The sequence below is a fragment of the Hemitrygon akajei genome, chromosome 19 (assembly GCF_048418815.1).
Source record: "Hemitrygon akajei chromosome 19, sHemAka1.3, whole genome shotgun sequence".
Taxonomy (NCBI): Eukaryota; Metazoa; Chordata; class Chondrichthyes; order Myliobatiformes; family Dasyatidae; genus Hemitrygon; species Hemitrygon akajei.
Window position 1 is genome coordinate 65,115,427 of NC_133142.1, and position 24,418 is coordinate 65,139,844.

The window sequence follows — 24,418 nt, forward strand, 5'->3', positions numbered from 1 at the left end:
TTCATAGATGTTGTCTGACCTGCCAAGTTCCTCCAGCATTTTGTGTGTGTTTCTAAGGACCAATGTTTGAACCTGATCTTGAGCAGAATTTGCATATTCTCACTGCTTTCCTCTGGGTGCTCTACTTTCCTCTCACATCCTAAAGATATTGAATGGTATGGTAACTAACTGCTGTAATTGCCTCCTGCCTAAGTGGAAGCTGCGGTAGGTGAATTGGAGGGAAGGGATGAGAGAGGATAAATATGATTAGTGTGAGTTGGTGCCTATTGACCAATATGGACACCGGGCTAAAGAGTCTGTTTCCATGCTGTGTAACAATGCATATTCAAGGTAATTCTGTATTCGGAGCTAGGTTCACAGCAAAGACTAAAGTAAGGGGAAAAAAATGAACAGAAAATCTTACAATCTCATCTCATTAATTTTCATCTCATGTTCTCAATATTTATTGCTTGCTTGTTTGTTTGAGTGTTTGTGTTTGTAAGACACTACGTAATTTTGGTCTTTGTTGTCTTTTGCACATTGGTTGGGTATCCATTCTGTTGGGTGTGGACTTTCAATGATTCTATTGTGTTTCGTGTATTTGTGAATGCCCACTAGAAAATTAATCTCAGGGTTGTACATGGTGACATATATATGTTTTGATAATAAATTTACTTTGAACTTTGTACTCATAACTATGTCTCTTAGTTTGAATATGTGAAGTTTGGAACAAAATCCACAGACAACATCAACTCAAAAATCAACAGCTTTAATATCAAACAACTCATTTTATTTATTGAAATATATACATAGCTTTAAAAAAATCATGCAATCACATTGATGAGAATCAGTGCACTGCCACACAGTGGTACACCTCTGTATGTACTGTACATGTCATCACAAATACCCCTGTGTCTAAAGCTGAGAATTAAAGCAAATTTTATTTCACCAACACCAGCAATTTTATTTTGTAACTCTAACTTTTAACATAACTTTATCAAAAAAACACTATCCTATTTGACATTTTCTATTCTGTCAGACCTGCCTACGTTAGTTTGAACAGGGATCCGTTTGAATCGTTTTTCCTTTTTTAGAATATAGCTTACACTTTCTGGGCATTAAGTCAACTAAAGGTTCTTAGAGTGAAGCAGGTCTAATCTTAGACCTCGATTTCCAGATGAGTAAATATTCACAATGCTTTTCCCCTTCATTCACTATTCTAGGTTTATCTGAAATATAGAAATTATTTTCATCTCAATCCGTAGCCCTGGAAAAGATCTCTACCTGCATAAATTCATACTCCCAAAAGGATGTTCTTGCTGCCTGTTGAGATTTCTGCTTCCACTGTTGTATGCAGAGCCTTTCATTCCAGATACTAGGATTTAATTTAGATATAAAAGAAATGGAAGGATCTTCAAATATCGCAGAGAAACTCACACAATACTGGAAGAACTCAGCAGGTTAGACAGCATATATGGAAAGGAATAAACAGTCAAAGTTTCTGGCTGAAATCCTTCACCAGCCCTGATGAAGGCTGGCCCAGATGTTTCTAAGGCCCTACGCCCAACCCAGTGGGCTTTGCTGGAGATAGGGTGTCAAATTTGTTCAATGCCTTACTAATGGCAGGTCCAGTCTATTCTTGGATCAAACTGCTTAATTCTTAGATTATCTGCTTGTATTTTATGTAGTTCTTTTATGCACAATAACAGTTTAATATACTTCTGGTGAGGAAAAACTTGATAAAAGAACAAGGTTTCAGAAAAAATATCTCAGAGCAAGGTGCCATGGAGGAGGGCGCTCAGTCAGAGGAAGGGTTTCCAAGCATTAGGACCTTGGATTGACAAAGACATAGTCACCAACAAGGAAATCAAAGCACCATAAGAAGCCTCAATTTAAGGGGCACATTGATTTTGTAGAATCACAGGGCAAAAGGAGGTTAACTCACAATCAGGAGACACAAGAGATGTTGGCATCTGGAACTACAAACAGCCTGTTGGAAGAACGCAATAGGTGGGGCAGCATCAGTGTGAGGTCTCAGGTCCTGATGCAGGTTTTGACCTGAAACACGACCCCCACATCCCTACCCCTACAGGGGCTAGTCAAGCAACCGAATTCCTCCCACAGATTGTTGGTTGCTTTACTCACATCTGTTCTCTTTTCACCCACCATGGTCTCCTGTGCTTGCTAACCAAGAAAATTCTCAATTTTAACATTTTCATGTTTACCTTCATTAACTCACCCATGGGATCTAGTGTCATAGAGGACCACAACTCAGAAACAGGTCTTTTGGCCTATCTAGTCCATGCCAAACTATTATTCTGGCTAGTCCCATTGAAGCATCTGGACCATAATCCTCCATATCCCTGACGTCCATGTTCTTATCTAAACTTCTATCAAATGATTTCTTATTTAATATCAAACCTGCTTCCACCACTTCTGCTGACAGCTCATTCAACGCTTGCACCACCCTCTGAGTGAAGAAGATCCCCTTCTGGTTCCCTTTAAATATTTCACCTTTCACCCTTAACCTCTAGCTGAAGTTTCACCTAATCTCAGTACAAAAAGCCTGCCTGCATTAACCCTATCTATATGCCTCATAATTTTGTATGCCTGTATCTGTGGGAATTTAAGTTTGATCACTTTGGGAGAGCCACATTAAACACTGAAAATGAGACATTAGGCTGTGGAAGGGTAAATGCTCGACTACACCATTTAAAAAGATACGTTAAACAATTGGCAACTTAAAAATGCCAAAAGAACCACCACCAAATTTAAAATCTGTAAAATAATTTAAAATATCAGCTGTTCCTTAAAGCCAAATCCTTGAAATAAGGGAGGAAAATCCTTACATGTCCAGACCCTCAAGAATCTCAGCAAAAATCCTCGTCTGGGAACTGCTTTCACCAAACACCCATCACAAATCTAAAGAAACTCATTGACTACACAATGCAGTCTCTCCTGATGCAAATATTTTGATGCTATTTCAATAAAGGCTTTACCACAGGAATTATTTTCGAATTGTACCATGACATCCATAATTGCTAGTTATTCTTGCTAAAATCCCAGCATTGTCTTAAAAGCATGAACTTCTTAAAAAAAAAGATCCATCTACCTTGAGAAAGCTTGCTAGATCGCTGCTCAAGCAGCGTGATATGTCTCTTGATCAGGGGATCCATCTCATTCCAACATCACCTAGGAAAATGGCCCAGAGTTTTAGTAGCCTAGTAGCAGCATTGACATACCTTGTCCATGCTTGGTCAAGCCAGAGGCAAGATCACCCTTTGTGGGGCAAATATTTGTCCTTCAAAGCAAGACATTCAACAAAATCAGATTATATACATTTTACCGAATTCCTCAGGCTTGTGGTACTTTTAAAATCCTTCCCAGTGCAGCAGATCAACACAAGTAACAAATTCCCTGTTTTTCCAATCACTAATATTCCTACCAAAACCCTCTCCAGCTCCATCAACATCCAAATCTTCATTAACTAAATCTCTCTTCAAGCAATTTAGATTCTTTATTCTCTAAACAGATATGGGCACCATCACAAATCAGAAAAAATTCCTTCACCTTCCTACTTATTGCAAGGAGATTTGGACCTCCAAGTTAGACAACCAAGATCCTCACCCCCACCATCGAATATTGATGCCATTATTGATACAACTAGGAGGGTTTTAAAACGTAACAAAATTCCCAATATCATCCAATGTGACCAAAGTATTTCAAAACTCCTTTCTTAATGATGAAGTAAATTCGACAGGCCAAGTGGCCTAATTCTGCTCCATATCTTAAAGTCTGAAAATTAATAGGTAATAAAAATGAGGTTTTAAAAAAACTCCTAGCTCCTGCATGGTGTTCAATCTTTTCAGAAATTCAGGGATAGCTCTTTGACTCACCTATTAAAACATCACCTATGCAACCTATGGACAGGTCAAATGAGCTACAGCAATGAAATCCAATCTTAAATGTTGATTGCCCATTTTTTTATTATTATCTTTGCTCAGATTGATATCAAGACCCAAGATCTCAAGAGCAGTTGTTCCATGATTTTAAGAGTTTTATAGATATCCTTGTGACAAAATAATTACAAGACCCATGAAAACCAGGGCAGTAAAATGTGCTCTATCATCTATCCAAGTATCTCTGCAATTCTCACTTTCTCATGAATATAATTAAATGTCCACAATAATATTACATACAAATCAGGTCACACTTCTTCACACCCCTCTTCCCTGTGATAGGTCTAATTTCTGCTCTGATAAGTTTAATCCTGATGGTGTGATTAGAATATTAGGTCAATAAAATGTCTACCCATATCCATCAGACCAAGAGCGTTTGTAATAACCTAATAAACTCTCAGAATCAAATACCTTGGCAAGGTTTAGAAAAGGCATAGCATTAATTTTTATATTTCTCTTGGCCCCGGGTTAAGTTTTATAAAATTTACAATATTTTGATTGTATGGAACTGGGACTCACCACTGAAAATCCTTTCTGTTTGCTGTTCTGTTTCTAATGATGACTACATCTGCCAGTCCTCCAACTAAAATATCTGTAAACAACTTGAGCAAAATTGAACCAGTGGTAATTGGCCTCAAGTTACTGATTAAGTTGTAGCATTATTGGATTGTCTGATTTGGGAATAAGCACAGTTTGGCTGTTTTAATGTTATATGGTGTTTTCACCAAGAGGAATAAAACTGTCCTAAATGTTGATGTCAATTTACTTAATGTCACCAGTTCAGCAGCAGTATCGCTTCTACAATCATTATGTGCCTCCCTCCATAATCTCAACCAGTCATGTCAAATAAATTTTAATTGTTAGCCTGAAACAATTCTGGGTTAAAGTTACCTACATTACTGCCACTAAGTGAGATTAAAATGAACATCAGTAGCTAATAATCAGATCACATTAATACAGCCATCTATTAGAGGTCTTAACAGTGTTCTTTCATTTTCCTTAAACGCTCTCATATATTCGCCATTCCTCTTCTGTTTCACCGCATTAAGCTGGCCTGACTTCTTCGAGCCTCCTCTGCCCACCTCACCAGCATCCTCGGAACGGCAAATAGCTTAGCTTGCAGTCAGCATCGATCTCATTGCACAGAAGGTCCAATTCATTAAAAAGCTACAGTACTGTGCAAAATTTTTTTAGGGGTGTATATATATATATACACACCAGTCTTTTGTCACCAGTACAATCTTCTACGAGGTGGTGTGTTGACTAGAAAGGCTGGCTCTGATGTAGGGGTCAAACTGGACACACTGGAGGGTATGGTAGAACAGAGGATGCTGTGGAGGATCCTGGCAATTCTGGACAATGTTTCTCACCCTCTGCATACCACTTTGACTGAACAGAGGAGCGCTTTCAGTAATAGACTAAGACAACTGTGCTCCTCCAAAGAAGTCATTCTTACCCTTGGCCATTAGGCTCTATAATGAGTGAACCTATAGCCAAGGAAGTGATGATCCCTCCTGTTAGAGGTGACATTTTTTTATTCTTTCTAACTTTTCCAATATTTTTATATCTGTGCACTTGTAATACTACTATGGCACTGTAATTTCCTTTGCGATCAAGCTAGGGTACCTAAGACTTTGACACAGTACTGTGTAGTAATTTTATGTATTGCACTGTATTGCTGCCACAAGAAATAAATAAATTTCATGACATATGTGAGTGGTGATAAAGCTGATTCAGATATGATTCAGGTAACACTCATTGTTTGTTACCGCCAGGCTTAAAAACTCGCTTCTCCACTCCATGACAATATAGTACCGTGTAAAGGTCTTAGGCACCCTAGCTAGACATATGTTCCCAAGATTTTTGCACAGTACTGTATGCTACAAAAATACTTCTATCTGTAATGCTACCCAAGCTAGATCTAGTACCATCTGCTGAAAACAGATGTTGTTGCTAGTACTGTCTTATTGTCTACGAGGATTCTATTTGAACACAGCACTATACACCATGAACATCTGTAGCCAGGATGACTATGTCTCTTCTTCACTACCAAAAGCTTCTTCCAAAACTCCCAGAGGTAAAGTGGATTTCTCTTCAAGTCTCCCACTGTGCCAAGCTTGCTGAAGATTTGTTTATTCGTTTTCAACTTGAGCTCAGTGAGAATCAAAATATTTAATGATTTTTTTCTGCTGGCAATGGGCCTAGTAGCTCTGGTTTTAATTCAAATGGACTGAATCCTACCCTTATCATTGGCTGCAGGAAGCTTTATACAAAATCCTTTCAGAATTACAAAGCACGAGGTGGCAGTGTTACTTGTGCTGTTCGAACCCGACTGTAGAAGGAAATTCCACCCACACTCACAGTAGAATGACATAATTATATCTGGATCAGAGTTGCTCCAAACCTCACTAATGGTATAAATGTTGCACTTGGCATAAACCCAACTAAATGCAGGATATGTGTCAGCTCTTCCAGTTAGCACATTATGTTATTATGACCTGTGGCAGAACAGCTCCTCTGATCCCAGTGTCCCCCAACCCCTTTCATACTGAACACGCCTTTCAAACCATCCCTTCCAGTCTCTGCAGTCTCCCTCCACCTCACAATTCTCTGACTTACACACACTTCCCACCTTATTCCGGCATCTGACCCCTTCTCTTTCCAGTCCCATTGAAGGGTCTCGGCCAGAAACGTTGACTCTTTAGTCCTCTCCATACATGCCATTAGACCTGCTGAGTTCCTCCTGCATTTTGTCTGTTTCCAGCAAAAATCCCAGCATCTTCAGAAATGAGTTTGTCTAACTCTGAGTGATATGATTCTGGAGAAGCATTTTCCAAGTTAATCATTCGTCCAGTGCCAACCACCCCTGAAGCCAGCAAAGCTACACCTCCTTGCCTCTCTCTCTTCCCTGAATGTTGTTTCCAGTATCCAAGCTTGTCTTTGCCCATCCTATGGTTCCAAATAAAATGTTGTATATATGGACATTCTGCCGTAATACACAAAAGTGAATGCTATTTATAGAGATGGGAAACTTTATTTTGCTGAGGCAACTATGTGTTATGTTGGGTAAACCCACTGCCATAGGCATTAGAGCAGACTAACATGGGCTACAGAATAACAACAGGGGTCTACAGGGTAACATAGTACTAATCATCTGAACTGCCTGATTCACACGTAGACCAAACAGACAATGCATACTTTAACGAGCAAGTGGTAAATCAAAGGAAGGCTCATTCATTACTTTGTCTAGGGAAACGGGCAATGCAGTTTTACAGTTTACACGGGTGTTATATTTTTATTCAATAATTCACAAGATGTGGGAAACCTTGCCTATGATATTTGACATCTTCCCAATGACGCACCACAGCAAACATCTGATCTGCTTGCATTATAGTTTGGCATGGCAGCTGCTCTGCTCAAGACCGTGAGAAGTTGTGTAGAGATGTGAACATAGCCCGGACTTCCACGCAAACCAGCCTGCTCTCAGTGATTCTACCTTTCTCACTGCCAGTATAATCATGGACCCCGACCTCCTGAACTCTCAGTCTACCTTGTTGTGACCTTTTCACTTTGTCGACCACTACTGCATTTTCTCTGTAACTGTAACACCAGATTCTGCATCCTGTTATTATAAGACCATAAGATATAGGAGCCAAATGAAGCCATTCAGCTCATCAAGTCTGTTCCACCAATCAATTATGGCTGACTTATTATCCCTCTCAACCCAGTTCTCTAGCCTTCTCTCTGTAACCTTTGAGACTCTGACTAATCAAGAACCTATCAACCTCCTCTTTATATATACCCAAAGACTTGGTCTCCACAGCTATCTATGGCAATGATTTGATGTAATTATGTTTGGAATGACCCTTCAAGATGGGGCAATCATTTGAAAGTGAGGTGTGCAGGAATTGCAGAATCTCTGTGACACTCTATCTTGGAGGATTGTGGAGACTATTTTATGGGGGGGGGGTGGAAATTAAAGAGGAGTTAGATATATTTCCGAAAGTTGAGGGAATTGAGTGTCATGGAGGCTTAACACAGGAATTAAAAAACGTAGAACATAAAACAGTATAGTACTGGCCCTTCAGGCAATGATGCTGTGCTGACCTTCTAGCCTCCTCTAAAATCAATTTAATCCTTCCTTCAACATAGCCCTTCATATTTCTATCATCCATTTTTCCATCATTATTTTCAGAAGGCATTTGATAATGTGCCTCACGTGAAGCTGCTTAACAAGATAAAATCCCATGGTGTTACTGGCATGGATAGACGAATGGCTGACAGACAAGAGGCAGTGAGTGGGAATAAAGGGGGCCTTTTCTAGTTGGCTGCCAGTGACCAGTAGTGTTCTTCAGGGGACAGTATTAGGTATGAAGATAGGTGGATGGGTAGGTAGTGCTGAGGAAGCAATGTGAAAGTTACTTCCCATAGTAGGGGAGTCCAGGACAAGAGAGCACAACTTCAGGAATGAAGAACGTCCATTTAAAAAAGAGATGCAGATAAATTACTTTAGTCAGAGGCTGGTAAATCTGTGGAATTTGTAGCCACAAGTGGCTGTGGAGGCCAAGTCACTGGATGCATTTAAGGCAGAGATAGATAGGTTCTTGATTAGCCAGGGCATCAAAGGGTATGGGGAGAAGGCAGGAGATTGGGGATGACTGGAATAATTGGATCAGCCCATGATTGAGTGGCAGAGCAGTCTCATAGGCTGAATTGCCTACTTCTGCTCCTATATCTTATGGGCTTATGATTGTAGCAGGACTTAGACAAATTGGAAGAATGGGCAAAGAAGTGGCAGATGGAACACAGTGTTGGGAAATGTATGATAATGCATTTTGGTAAAAGGAACAATGGTGCAGACTATTATCTAAATGGGGAGAAGGTTCAAACATCAGAGGTATAGAAGGACTTAGAAGTCCTCGTGCAAGACTCCCAAAAGGTTAATTTACTGGTTGAGTCTGTGGTAAAGGTGGCATTTATAGAATATAAAAACAAGGAGATAATGCTGAAGCTTTATAAGACATTGGTCAGGTCACACTTGGGAGTATTGTCAACAGTTTTGGGCCCTTTATCTCAGAAAGGATATATTGTCATTGGAGGTTCACGAGGATGATTCCAGGAATGAAGAGGCTAACATATGAGGAGCAGTTGGCAGCTTTGGGTCTGTACTTACTGGCATTTAGAAGAATGTGGGGGGATCTCAATGAAACCTACTGAATGTTAAAACAACTAGATGAAACGGATGTGGAGAGGCTGTTTCTTGAGGTGGGGATATCCAGAACTAGAGGGCACACAGCCTTAAGAATTGAGGGGTGACCTTTTAGAATGGAAGTAAGGAAGAATTTTTTTTAGCCAGAGTGGTGAATCTGTGGAATGCTCTGCCACAAACTGTGGTGGAGGCCAAGTCTATGGGTATATGTAAAGCAGAAGTCAATAGATACATGTTTGGTTGGGGCATCAAGGGATATGGTGGGTGGGCAGGTATTTGGGATTGAATATGATCTGGGATCAGCCATGATGCAATAGTGGGGCAGACTCAACAGGCTGAATAGCCTAATTCTGCTCTTAGGTCTTATGTCCCCAAAAGAAACTTGCAGCAGATCATCCGTGATGATGCTGAATTGCGGGGCAGGATTATGGCCCAAATTCTCTCTTTTCTTATGTTCTTATATTCAAAGACAAGGCAGATTAGATAAGAATCATAGCATTGTACAGCATATAAAAGAGGTCTTTTGGCCTACATGTATCCATGAAAACCAAGATATAGATTTAAGCTAATTCCATTTACTAACACATGGCTGATATTCTTCTAAGCTCTTGTCATCCACATATTTCATAATGTATCTAATGTACCTGCCTCAACCACTTCCTCTTGCAGTTAGTTCCATATATCTACCAGCCGCTGTGTAATAAATGCTGCTTATTAGGTTCTCGAAAACTATGTCCTGTGCTCACGCAGATACAGGAAGAATATACAAGCTCCTTACAGATGACGTTGGAATTGAACTCTGAACTCCGCTCAGAACATGATTCTAACCACTATGCTACCATGGTACCCCAAATAGAATCATATGATTTTTAGAATCATGTGTTTCAAACTGTCTACTACTTTAATCAGCTTTACACTCAGATTTGTGTAAACAAATCTGTTCAGATAAACACTGAAAGTAAATTCCTCATTTGTCTTGGCAGGACTTGTACTCACGTCATTGTATGAACAGGCCAAACTCTGGCTGCTAGTCCAGTCACCTAACAACAATGCTGCCACAAGCATATTAAAGTGCTAATCTCCACATATTAATCTGAAGTGTTTCCTATATCTATCCCCTTTTCTTTTAATAATCTCTCAAATCAACAATTCAGCTGATCTCTACTCTATATTCTATTGAGAAACAAACCAGCAAGTCCTTGAAAACAGATAATAGTGGCATTTCACATTTCCTTCTGACAGAAAGGGAAAGTATGGGCTTGTTAAAGTATGCCAGTTCTCAGAGCATTTTCAGCCTTTCCTCTTACACATGCCTATCAACACCCACCTTATCTGCTACTTGTTGAGGCAGAGAGAGGGGAAAAATGTAGGTGTATTACTAACACCTTTAGAAGATCAGTACCTCAACACCCAGTGTTATCAAAATAGCCCTGAACCAACAGTGGAGAATTTGGAATCAGATTTTGAAACTTAGGAGGAGATTCAGTGCTCTAGTATGTTTCAAAACTCTTTAATTTTCTTCTCAGGTCACAGTCTTGGGTGCAAAATCTGGTTTCAGCCACATTCTGCAGAGACTGGCTCAGAAATCATTATCTACCATTTGATCCAAACTTGTACTTGCCCTTCATAAAAGGCAAACATTGCGACAGCTATTTGAGGTCATGGAATATTTGTTCCTGCCAACATGATTTCATAAACATTCAGTCTAGAATCGAACAAAGACTGGCGCAGGAAATTGTTACTTAACTTTGAAATTATTCAAAATACTTTTTGGATGCATAATATTTAGGATCCAAAAAAAAGAAATTTTTCAGTAGAATCCAAGTGCCGTCTCTACATAAAACCATGTCTAATATCCACTACCTTAAACCGAATTGCAGGCTTAGTTAATTTAGCTTGATTTCTCTCTGTTAAACAGCTGATAAAGAATTTTGATACAAGTTCATTAAACGTTCAAGTAGTCCAATTTCAAAATTAGTATTATAATTTAAAAATACAAAAAATATACAAAAATAAATGCTGTATTACAACAACCTGTACATATTTTACTAGAAATTTGTACTATTTATACACCTTGATTACTAGATTACTAATTCTATAGCTAATGATAGGCTTAATTCTAAATACAATTCTCTTCCACATTTACGATCTGAACAGCTTAAATTACTTCTTACTCACTCTTAACTTTGTACTTCTTCAACCCATGAAAAACATTTACAAAAATTACTTCCTCTTTTATCTATTTCTAACACCTTGTGTAGATCATTATCCAGTTTGGTCTGCAGAAAGCAGAACGTCTTTGAAATAACAACCTGGATTTCAGTGTATCCTTTTAGATTGATTTGCTAAAGGCAGTCTAACGGGCTTGATTAGCAAATCAACGCTTCACAAATATCCAAAACAAAATTCAGAATATCTCTGAGAAGGATTGAAACACAATGGGATTTTCTTTGTTTATTAAATGAGAACATAAATCCTGGCACAAAAATACAGTGGATTCCAGTCAATTGGGCCATTGGTTAATCAGGACAGCCACTTATTTGGGACAATTCCTAAAGAACAAAAACTAATTAAGAAAATAGCTAAGATTCCCTTCTTTATTCTGGGCTCTAATTGGGATAGAAGAATGCTACTGAACAGTTTGTAACTAGTCTCAGTCATCTGCACTGATATGGCTGTTAGACACTAAACTGTGCTTAGAACAGATTTTAAGCAGTGTTGAGTGTGTTTGTGTACAGGTCCTGATGTGTACCAATTAAGCAGAATCCACTGTATACCTATTGAAAAATATGTGGGAAAGAGTAACAAAATTAACTCCACATCAGAAAGGTTAAATCCAATTCTGCTGCTGTAGCCCATCCACTTCAAGGATCAACGTGTTGTGCATTCAGAGATGTTCTTCTGCACACCAGTGTCATATTACACGATTAGTTCAGATACTGTTGCCTTCATGTCAGCTTGAACCAGTCAAACCATTCTCCTCTGGCCTCTCTCATTAACAAGCCATTTTCACTCACAGAACTACCCCTCACTGGATGTTTTTTCATGGAACTGGCATGATGAATGGCTACAGCAGCAGAAGACCACACTGGGTTCACTCCTCTACCTGATAAAATAGCCAGTGAGTGGATGTTCGAAGGTCATTTATAGAACACCTTGTTATGAATCTGTAATCACATACCAGTCAGAATGAGGGTGATAGATTTCTTTCCCTAATGGACATAATATGGATTTGTACAATTATCCCAATTTTACTATAAATGCTTTTGATTCTAGTTATTTACTTACCCAACATGATGGGTTTTGAATTCTTACTCTAGATCCACTGAAATTACAATTTGACCCATCCCAAATAAAATGAGAAATAGATTTAAAAACAGATATTGAGAAACATGTTTTCACTCAGTGATCAATAGAAGTTGAAGTCAGAAGCCGCACAGAATAACAATGAAATACTGAATGGTTATCTTGCAGCCACCTCTTTCAGAATGACTGCTGTTCAGAGTTAGTAACTGGTTGGTAGGCTAACAATTTGCATCTTAGCAGTTAGTTTGATTCCCCCAGCAGGAGGGCAGATGGTCAACAGGAGATGTCAGGAATCTGTAGGAATATGTTTGGAAATCAAACTCCACAGGCAATGCATGTATTTGTGTTTTAAAAATAAAATTTTAAAACTCACCTGCTTTCAATAAAAAATAACAGGTTGTATGTTCACAGACTCTAGTCTCTGCTCTGTCCCAGGCTGATAACTAAGACCATGAAAATAGAGAGAAGTGGTATTTCTCATCTCCTGCCGACATAAAGCAATATGTACTCGCTTGTTCGTATGCCTACTCCCAGAGTGTTTGAACCCCACCACTCATTTTTCTATAATCCATCAGACACACCCACTTTATCTCCTCCTTGTTGAGATAGAAAGAAAAAGTAATATTAGGGTATATTATCACCATCCCCACAACATCTGAATCAAAATGGCCCTGAACCGACAGTTGTGAATTTGGAGGTTTACTCTAGTGGGGATTAACTGCATTATAAACCTAAGCAGAAGGAGCTATCCTCTGTGTGCTTCATGGAGTTCTAGGAGCAGGGGCACCCCACCTTCTGCCAAATTAACCCTCATGATCAATGTGGAGACAGATATGCAGGGTGCTGCCAATGACTTCAAACCTACACTGATGCCTTGGATGCTCATAAAGGGAAAAAGATGAGATTCATGCCTCATGTGAGTGAGTGAAAGAGGAGGGGGAAATTAGCTAAGGTTAAATCTTCCCTTGCAAGCAGAAGGAAAAGACTATGGTGTCAAATAGCATAATGCAGCATCTTTACTACTTCAGTTTGAAGTACAATGGTGGCTGGACACGGCATGGCCAGCATTAACTTCCTGCACTTCATTATGCTTGAGAAGATGACTGTGAACCACTGTGTTCCTTCTGATGAAATAATTCCAGGCAGGCAACAGAGAGTGGCCCCAAGATTCAGACCCAGAGATGGCATTGCATTCCTAAATCAGGATGGTCAGTGTGACTTGGAAGGGAACGAGCATGCAGTGGTATGCTTTTGCTTTATCCTTCCAGGTTTAGGGACTGTTGCCACAGTTGCATCGGTGAGGAACTGCAGTGTTTCCAATCACTCTAGCCAAACAGGAGGACACATTACCTGCAAAACTTGCAGATTCCTTGTTATACCTTATTAATAAGTAGCTTATTAGGCACGTCAGAATAGAGGAGTCCCTTGTGGCTCATTGTAGAAACAAAAGTATAATGTTGTTTACCTTGAAGCATCCTAACTGTGAAATGCTCCATTGAGAGAGTAGTGCCTGGTGGAGATTTCATTGCTTGCTGCATTTGCTTAATAGTTAACAAAATACAGTCACTGGAAATTATTGAGGGGGCAAAGTGAAAAAAAATCCTCATGTTTTTGTTTACAGCACTCTGTGTTTGCAGAATGGCCTTTAATCAATTACTTTACTTATCTTGGGCAGAAAACCCACAGCTGATTGGAGATGTCATTGCTCCATTCCTCACCTGTCTTATCAATAGGCCTTTAGCGTCTTTCATCCCTGAGGCAAGTTTCTCCAGTCACTGGATCTCACTCACGCTCAAGAGTTCTTGGCAATATTGTGTTGTGCAGCCAAAACCTGTTGCCGTTCCCCTTTAATATGCAAATACAGAATCCATAACTGACTGCATCTCCACCGGCCATTGTTCAGTACTGAGTTGGCTGGGGGTGGCCACAGGATTTAGCAGAGGAAGGAAAGAAATAAGCCCGAGTTGTAAGACCATAAGACATTGGAGCAGAGTAAATCCATTCAGCCCATTACGTCTGCTCTGCCATTCCATCTTGACCTTAGTTGTACCTTAATCAAGTGAATGAATTCCACTGTTTAAAAAAAAGCAGTACCCTCAGAAATTCAAGTCATATGTTCAAAACAGATTTCTCAGTAAGTGCAGCACGACGTAATCATTCTGAATCCAGGTCCAGTTCATCGTCAGTAGTGTCCACTGCAGGGTAAGGCTGGTTGTTCTGCAAGTTCACATAATTTACTTGTAAGTTGATATAGTGTTCTCCTTTCAACATGGACTGAACTGATTGAATTTCACAGATGAGTTCAGTAAATACCGGCCGCAGTTCAGGCTTTGGATCCCAGCAGCGCAGCATGATATCAAACCTGTGCAAGACAAAGTCCGATTAAAGTTTAAAAACAGGCTCGCGGTTTGTTATGCTTCTGACTCATTCAAATAGCAGCATGTATTATGGGTCAAAACATGGAGGCACCTTCAAAGCTCCCATAATTCCTGATGACCCTGTGATTTCAATCTCTGAGGCTGACATGAGAACATCCTTCGTGAGGGTGAAACCGTGGAAATGATCCTGGCCAAGTATTAAAGATCTGTGCTGATCAACTGGCTGCAGAGTTCACTAATGTCATTAATCCCTCATTTCAGCAGTCTGAGGTACCAACTTGCTTCAAGCAGGCTTCAACTTACTTTGAATTTTGAACTTTGAACTTCCAACAAGCCAGCCCATTTCTTTGTTCGTTAATCTTTCCAATCCTGCTTCCACTCTGCAAACCTTGCACTGAAGCTTATAGAATTAGATGCAAGAATTTCTGCACTATATCTATAAATGTAAACACTACATCTATAAACATTAACTCTGCCATGCATGGTCCCAAACCCGGCTGCAAAAAGAGGAGGGTTGGGCATCAGGCTTGCACCCCATCTCGTAAAAACCCAGAAGACCCCTTCCCTTGACGGGCTACAGCTCAGATAACTTTAAAGATTGGTTGAGGACTCTGATGAGCTGTTGCCGGCAGCCTATCCCCCAGTAAGGGAAAAGGACTTAGCACACACACAGCTATAAACATTAAAATGTCTATTTCTCCTCTTCTCCAGGAATTGCAAGTTGTAGCTGTGAGGAAAGGTTGAATAAGCATGGACTGTTTTTATTGTGGAACAAAGTTATGAGGGGCCTTGCTCGAATTCATAGGAACAATCACTTCTCTTGACTGAGGGGCACCAATTTAAAATGACTGGTAAAATATTAGAAAATCAATATGGAGAATTCATCTGACTGCTGCCATCAGGAAGAAGGCACAGGTGCCTCAGGACTCACACCACCAGGTTCAGGAACAGTTATCACTCCTCAAACGTTAGGATCTTGAACCACATGCGATAACTTCACTCAACCGCACACTGAACTGTTCTCATAACCTATGGACTCACTTTCAAGGACGCTTCATCACACATTCTCAATATTTATTGTTCATTTATTTTATTTTTTCACTTTATATGTGCAGAATTTGTTGTCTATTGCACATTGGTTGTTTGTCTGTCCTGTTGTGTCCTCTTTGATTCTACTGCGTTGCTTGTACTTACTGTGAATGCCCATAAGTAAACAAATCTCAATGTTGTATATGGTGATATATTTAGTAATAAATTTACTTTGAAATTTTAACTTTGGAATTTACTTTCTGAAATTGTGGATTTGTATGTAAAGAACCAATGACCTACAGGACTAGAAGACAGAATTATGGACTAGCTGGCACAGACCCAATGGACTGATTGGCTTCTGTGTCATAAGCTTTGCCATGATCCTGACTCTCTTCTATCATGCTACATTCACAGATCTATATTCATATCTGCGCGACACCCATGAGACACTGCAGGCTAGAGGCCGGAGGCCAGAGACAATCTATCCTGGGGTTAGAAGACTCTGCATGCAACAACAGGTGGGGGGGGGGGGGGGGGTGGGGGGGAGGAAGGGAAGGGGCTTGTTTTGCTGTTGTTTACAGAAACATAGAAAACCTACAGCACAACACAGGCCTTTCAGCCCACAATGCTGTGCCGACCATGTACTTACTTTAGAAATTATCTAGGGTTATCCATAGCCCTCGATTTTCCTAATAATATTTTTATATAATATATTATACACACACACACATACATTTTATATATCAAGTCAAGACAAGTCACTTTTTATTGTCATTTCGACCATAACTGCTGGTACAGTACACAGTAAAAACGAGACAATGTTTTTCAGGACCATGGTGCTACATGAACAATACAAAAACTAGACTGAACTACGTGAAAAACACCACAGAGAAAAAAAAACTACACTAGACTACAGACCTACACAGGACTACATAAAGTGCACAAAACAGTGCAGGCATTACAATAAATAATAAACAAGACGATAAGGCAGCATGTTGGTGTCAGTCCAGGCTCTGGGTATTGAGGAGTCTAATAGCTTGAGGGAAGAAGCTGTTACATAGTCTGGTCGTGAGAGCCTGAATGCTTCAGTGCCTTTTCCCAGACAGCAGGAGGGAGAAGAGTTTGTATGAGGGGTGCGTGGGGGCCTTCATAATGCTGTTTCCTTTGCGGATGTAGCGTTTAGTGTAAATGTCCGTGATGACGGGAAAAGAGACCCCAATGATCTTTTCAGTTGACCTCACTATCCACTGGCAGGGTCTTGCGACCCGAGATGGTGCAGTTTCCGAACCAGGCAGTGATGCAGCTGCTCAGGATGCTCTCAATACAACCCCTGTAGAATGTGATGAGGATGGGGGGTGGAAGATGGACTTTCCTCAGCCTTGGCAGAAAGTAGAGACGCTGCTGGGCTTTCTTTGCTATGGAGCTGGTGTTGAGGGACCAGGTGAGATTCTCCGCCAGGTGAACACCAAGAAATTTGGTGCTCTTAACGATCTCTACCGAGGAGCCGTCGATGTTCAGCGGGGAGTGGTCGCTCCGTGCCCTCCTGAAGTCAACAACCATCTCTTTTGTTTTGTTCACATTCAGAGACAGGTTGCTGGCTCTGCACCAGTCCGTTAGCCATTGCACCTCCTCTCTGTAAGCTGACTCGTCGTTCTTGCTGATGAGACCCACCACAGTTGTGTCATTGGCAAACTTGATGATGTGGTTTGAGCTGTGTGTTGAAGCACAGTCGTGGGTCAGCAGAGTGAACAGCAGTGAACTGAGCACACAGCCCTGTGGGGCCCTCGTGCTCAGTGTGATGGTGTTGGAGATGCTGCTCCCGATCTGGACTGACTGAGGTCTCCCAGTCAGGAAGTCTAGGATCCAGTTGCATAGATTGATTGTATGTCCATAATGTGACACCAGGCTATACATAAGGTGACTGACAGGAACTAATAAAGGAGTGATGGAGTTAGTGGGTGGATGTGTTGTATCAGCCTTACTGTTTGGATAAAGTAACTGTTTGTGAGTCTGGTGGCCCTGGTGTAGATGCTGCATAGCCTCCTCCCTCATGGGAGTGAGACGAACAGTCTAAGAGCAGGGTGTGTAGGATCCTTCATGATGTTACTGGCCCTTTCACAACTCCTTTCTGTATGCATGCCCTTGATAGTGGTAAGGTTAATGGCAGTGATACGTTGGACAGTTTTGACTACCTGTTGTACAGCATTCCTGTCTGGTGCAGTGCAGCTTAATTTAAAAATTTATAAAAGTATATGGTAGACAGTCAGCATGAGGAAATCTGCAGATGCTGGAAATTCAAGCAACACACTCAAAATGCTGGTGGAACGCAGCAGGCCAGGCAACATCTACAGGAAGAAATACAGTCGACGTTTCGGGCCGAGACCCTTCGTCAGGACATCAATTGTACTTCTTCCTGTAGATGCTGCCTGGCCTGCTGCGTTCCACCAGCATTTTGTGTGTGTTGGTAGACAGTCAGAGTCCTTTTTCCCCCGAAGTGGACGTGTCAAATACATGAGGGCACACGTTTAATGTGAGACAGACAGAGGTTAAAGGAGATTTATGCAGCAAGTTTTTTTTTAACTCAGAGAATGGTAGTTGCCTGTGGTGAAAGCAGATACAATAGGCACATAAACAGCAGGGAAAGGAGGATATAAACCACACATAAACAGATGTGTATCATGGTCAGCACAGTCATGGTAGGCTGAAGGGCATGTTCTTGTGCAGCTCATGTTCATGGTCGATTTTCTGAAGCAGATAAAGATCTGAACATTGTCAATGCAGGGAAATGGTTGTCTTGGCTCTAAATACTAGAACCAAGGCCGAAAACCTTAAATTGGCCACCGAATTACAGGAAGAATATTAATAAGGTTGAAAGAGGGCAGAGAAGGTTTACAAGGCTGTTGCTGGGACTTGGGAAACTGAGTTACAGAGAAAGGTTGAATATTGTCTTTATTCCCTGGAGCATAGAAGAATGAGGGGAGACTTGATAGAGATATATAAAATTATGATGGGTATAGATAGAGTGAATGCAAACAGGCTTTTTCCACTGAGGCTAGGGGAGAAAAAAACCAGAGGACATGGTTTAAGGGTGAAGGGGGAAAAGTTTAAAGGGAACATTGGGGGGGGGGGGCTTCTTCACACACAGAGTGGTGGGAGTGTGGAATGAGCTGCCAGAAGGAGTGGTAAATGCGGGCTCACTTTTAACATATAAGAAAAACTTGGACAGGTATATGGATGAGAGGGGTTTGGAGGGATATGGTCCAGATACAGGTCAGTGGGACTAGGCAGAAAAATGGTTTGGCACAGCCAAGAAGGGCCAAAAGGCCTGTTTCTGTGCTGTAATGTTCTATGGTTCTAAGGGGCAGGTCATGTCACTCTTTATCTCAGAAGACTGTGGATGTTCTGTCATTAATTGCATTTAAAACATAGCTAGATAGATTACAGTGCATTCAAAGCATTGAGGGACAGGGTGATCGAGTACGAAAATGGTGTTGAGATCACTCTTGAACCAGCGTGGCCTAGTTGGCTCAAAGACAGAAATTATCTACTTTTCTCCTATTTCTTTTGCACTATTCTTCAAAGTTCAAAGTAAATTTATTATCAAAGTACATTCACTATACGTCACCATATACAACCCTGAGATTCATTTTAACACACAGCCATCTGCAGAGGAGATGAGATCTACCTTCAACACTAAGCAGCAGCAAAGACAGAGCATATATGGAAGCACTCACAGCTCATCCGGGCAGTATTCTGGCTGAGGTAACCTTCGTCCCTTCAGCAGGTATCGTGTGATGTCATACGGGTCAACCTCTGGGTAGGGTGGTGCTCCTCGAGTCAGTAGTTCCCAAAGCAAGACTCCGAAAGACCACTAAAAGTAACAACAGGGACAGACATCAACACAACTCCAAAGCAAACAGAGCCACAAGAGTGAAGACCAGGAGCTTTCCAGATACGACCCACTGCCCAGACACTCCACCCACCTGCCTGCACCTTATTGGATCCAGAAGGCTTGAACATGTGAGTGTGAATGAGCTGCCAACAGGAGTTATAGACATGGCTTCAATAGTAACATTTAAGAAAAGTTGATAGAGACACCTGGATGAGAGGGATGCAGGTGGATGGGACTGGGCAGATTGGGCTGGAATGGACAAGATGGGCTAAATGGCCTGATTCTATGCTGCAGTGCTCTATGGCTCTCTGGCTGAAAGAGAAACCCCTTGATGCCTAACAGGTGCTTGAGGAGGGGGTATGGGCTCCGAGAAGCTACTCAGTCTCAGGTAACAGCTCACTGGTTGTCAAAGACTAAAACTGTATGTAAATGCCTCATTTAAAAACAGCTGAGATTTATATAATTATGCCAACATTAAAAAGACACTTCAATAAAAATAGTTTAGAACTGGGGCTCCAAACCTATTTTATGTCATAGGCCCCTACCATTAATGGAAGGGCCTGTAGACCCCAAGTTTGGAACCCCTGGTTTAGGGGGTTAAGAGGTAAATGCTGGCAAATGGGACCATTTCAAATGAATCTCTTGGTTGTCATGAACAAGTTTGGCCAGAATGCCTGTGTTTGTGATGTATGATCCACACGCAGGCCTGAAGGCTTAACATGTCCATGCCAACCAAGGTTCCTATCTAAACTGGACCCATTTGCCAGCATTTGACACATAATGAAAAGCTTAAATAAGTAATGTAATTACAACAACATAAATTAGGAAAAAAGAGAAAAAAAACTGGAATAAAATTAAATAATTGAAACATCAATCTTGAATGGCACATAATTCAAATGAAGTTTGTAGGCCAAAGTCAAAACTCCCTGCTGAAAAGTAAGGGAGTGTTTCACAGCCACAATCACTGGAAAGACGTCAGGCAGGAGAACACAGATGAATGGGCATCTGATGTCCAGCTTGTCTCAGATTCCTGCACTGGAAGCCTAAAACAAACTGGGAATAAAACAGTCAACAGCTCACAGTCACCTGGGCACAAAGCAGCCAACAGCTCACAGTTCCCTGCGCACAAAGCAGCTAACAGCTCACATTTCCCTGGGCACCGAGAGACCGACAGCTCACAGTCCCCTGGGCACCAAGAGACCAACAGCTCACATTACCATGGGCACCGAGAGACCGACAGCTCACAGTACACTGGGCACCAAGAGACCAACAGCTCACAGTCCCCTGGGCACCGAGAGACCGACAGCTCACAGTACACTGGGCACCAAGAGACCAACAGCTCACTAGTTCCTGGGCACCAAGAGACCAACAGCTCACAGTCCCCTGGGCACCGAGAGACCAACAGCTCACAGTTCCCTGGGCACCGAGAGACCAACAGTTCACAGTCCCCTGGGCACCAAGAGACCAACAGCTCACAGTTCCCTGGGCACCGAGAGACCAACAGCTCACAGTCCCCTGGGCACCGAGAAACCAACAGCTCACAGTTCCCTAGGCACCGAGAGACCAACAGCTCACAGTCCCCTGAGCACCAATAGACCAACAGCTCACAGTCCCCTGGGCACCAAGAAACCAACAGCTCACAGTTCCCTGGGCACCAAGGGACCAACAGCTCACAGTCCGCTGGGCACAAAGCAGCCAACAGCTCACATTCCCCTGGGCACCAAGAGACCAACAGCTCACAGTCCCCTGGGCACCAAGAGACCAACAGCTCACAGTTCCCTGGGCACCGAGAGACCAACAGCTCACAGTCCCCTGGGCACCGAGAAACCAACAGCTCACAGTTCCCTAGGCACCGAGAGACCAACAGCTCACAGTCCCCTGAGCACCAATAGACCAACAGCTCACAGTCCCCTGGGCACCAAGAAACCAACAGCTCACAGTTCCCTGGGCACCAAGGGACCAACAGCTCACAGTCCGCTGGGCACAAAGCAGCCAACAGCTCACATTCCCCTGGGCACCAAGAGACCAACAGCTCACAGTCCCCTGGGCACAAAGCAGCCAACAGCTCACATTCCCCTGGGCACCGAGAGACCAACAGCTCACAGTCCCCTGGGCACAAAGCAGCCAACAGCTCACATTTCCCTGGGCACCAAGAGACCAACAGCTCACATTCCCCTGGGCACCAGGAGACCAACGGCTCACAGTCCACTGGGCACTGAGAGACCAACAGCTCACAGTCCCCTGGGCACAAAGCAGCCAACAGCTCACTAGTTCCCTGGGCACCAAGAGACCAACAGCTCACTAGTTCCCTGGGCACCAAGAGGCCAACAGCTCACAGTCCCCTGGGCACCGAGAGACCAACAGCTCACATTCCCCTGGGCACCAAGAGACCAAAGGCTCACAGTCCCCTGGGCACCAAGAGACCAACAGCTCCCAGTCCCCTGGGCACCGAGAGACCAACAGCTCCCAGTCCCCTGGGCACCGAGAGACCAACAGCTCACAGTCCCCTGGGCACTGAGAAACCAACAGCTCACAGTCCCCTGGGCATGGAGAAACCAACAGCTCACAGTCCCCTGGGCACCGAGAGACCAACAGCTCACAGTCCCCTGGGCACCGAGAAACCAACAGCTCACAGTCCCCTGGGCACCGAGAGACCAACAGCTCACAGTCCCCTGGGCACCAAGAGACCAACAGCTCACAGTTCCCTGGGCACCAAGAGACCAACAGCTCACAGTCCCCTGGGCACCAAGAGACTAACAGCTCACAGTCCCCTGGGCACCGAGAGACCAACAGCTCACAGTTTCCTGGGCACCGAGAGTCCAACAGCTCATATTCCACCGGGCACAAAGAGACCAACAGCTCACAGTCCCCTGGGCACCAAGAGACCAACAGCTCACAGTCCCCTGGGCACCAAGAGACCAACAGCTCACAGTTCCCTGGGCACCAAGAGACCAACAGCTCACAGTCCCCTGGGCACCAAGAGACTAACAGCTCACAGTTCCCTGGGCACCAAGAGACCAACAGCTCACAGTTCCCTGGGCACCAAGAGACCAACAGCTCACAGTTCCCTGGGCACAGAGAGACCAACAGCTCATATTCCACTGGGCACAAAGAGACCAACAGCTCACAGTCCCCTGGGCACCGAGAAACCAACAGCTCACAGTCTCCTGGGCATGGAGAGACCAACAGCTCACAGTCCCCTGGGCACCGAGAGACCAACAGCTCACAGTCCCCTGGGCACTGAGAAACCAACAGCTCACAGTCCCCTGGGCATGGAGAAACCAACAGCTCACAGTCCCCTGGGCACCGTGAGACCAACAGCTCACAGTCCCCTGGGCACCGAGAGACCAACAACTCACAGTCCCCTGGGCACCGAGAGACCAACAGCTCACAGTCCCCTGGGCACCGAGAGACCAACAGCTCACAGTCCCCTGGGCACCGAGAGACCAACAGCTCACAGTCCCCCGGGCACCAAGAAACCAACAGCTCACAGTCCCCTGGCCACCAAGAGACCAACAGCTCACAGTCCCCTGGGCACCGAGAAACCAACAGCTCACAGTCCCCTGGGCACCAAGAGACCAACAGCTCAAAGTCCCCCGGGCACCGAGAAACCAACAGCTCACAGTCCCCTGGGCACCAAGAGACCAACAGCTCACAGTCCCCTGGGCACCGAGAAACCAACAGCTCACAGTCTCCTGGGCATGGAGAGACCAACAGCTCACAGTCCCCTGGGCATGGAGAGACCAACAGCTCACAGTCCCCTGGGCACTGAGAAACCAACAGCTCACAGTCCCCTGGGCATGGAGAAACCAACAGCTCACAGTCCCCTGGGCACCGAGAGACCAACAGCTCACAGTCCCCTGGGCACTGAGAAACCAACAGCTCACAGTCCCCTGGGCACTGAGAAACCAACAGCTCACAGTCCCCTGGGCATGGAGAAACCAACAGCTCCCAGTCCCCTGGGCACCGAGAGACCAACAGCTCACAGTCCCCTGGGCACCAAGAGACCAACAGCTCACAGTCCCCTGTGCACCAAGAGACCAACAGCTCACAGTCCCCTGGGCACCGAGAGACCAACAGCTCACAGTTCCCTGGGCACCGAGAGACCAACAGCTCATATTCCACTGGGCACAAAGAGACCAACAGCTCACAGTCCCCTGGGCACCGAGAGACCAACAGCTCACAGTCCCCTGGGCACTGAGAAACCAACAGCTCACAGTCCCCTGGGCACCGAGAGACCAACAGCTCACAGTCCCCTGGGCACCAAGAGACCAACAGCTCACAGTTGCCTGGGCACCAAGAGACCAACAGCTCACAGTCCCCTGGGCACCAAGAGACTAACAGCTCACAGTCCCCTGGGCACCAAGAGACCAACAGCTCACAGTTCCCTGGGCACCGAGAGACCAACAGCTCACAGTCCCCCGGGCACCGAGAAACCAACAGCTCACAGTCCCCTGGGCACCAAGAGACCAACAGCTCACAGTCCCCCGGGCACCGAGAAACCAACAGCTCACAGTCCCCTGGGCACCGAGAAACCAACAGCTCACAGTCTCCTGGGCATGGAGAGACCAACAGCTCACAGTCCCCTGGGCATGGAGAGACCAACAGCTCACAGTCCCCTGGGCACCGAGAGACCAACAGCTCACAGTCCCCTGGGCACCGAGAA

At 43.6% G+C, this 24,418-nt stretch overlaps 1 protein-coding gene across 1 annotated transcript in view; it reads right to left on the reverse strand.

The window, feature by feature from the left end:
- Positions 1-732: 732 nt before the first annotated feature.
- The window catches only part of mst1rb (macrophage stimulating 1 receptor b), a 263,381-nt gene continuing 239,695 nt past the window's right edge, over positions 733-24,418 (reverse strand). The window contains exons 21-22 of the mRNA XM_073072657.1: positions 19,595-19,731; positions 733-14,815 (exon numbers count right to left, since the gene is read on the reverse strand). Coding sequence (XP_072928758.1) covers positions 14,608-14,815; positions 19,595-19,731 — 345 coding nt within the window. The 3' untranslated portion in view covers positions 733-14,607. The remainder of the gene's footprint in view (positions 14,816-19,594; positions 19,732-24,418) is intronic.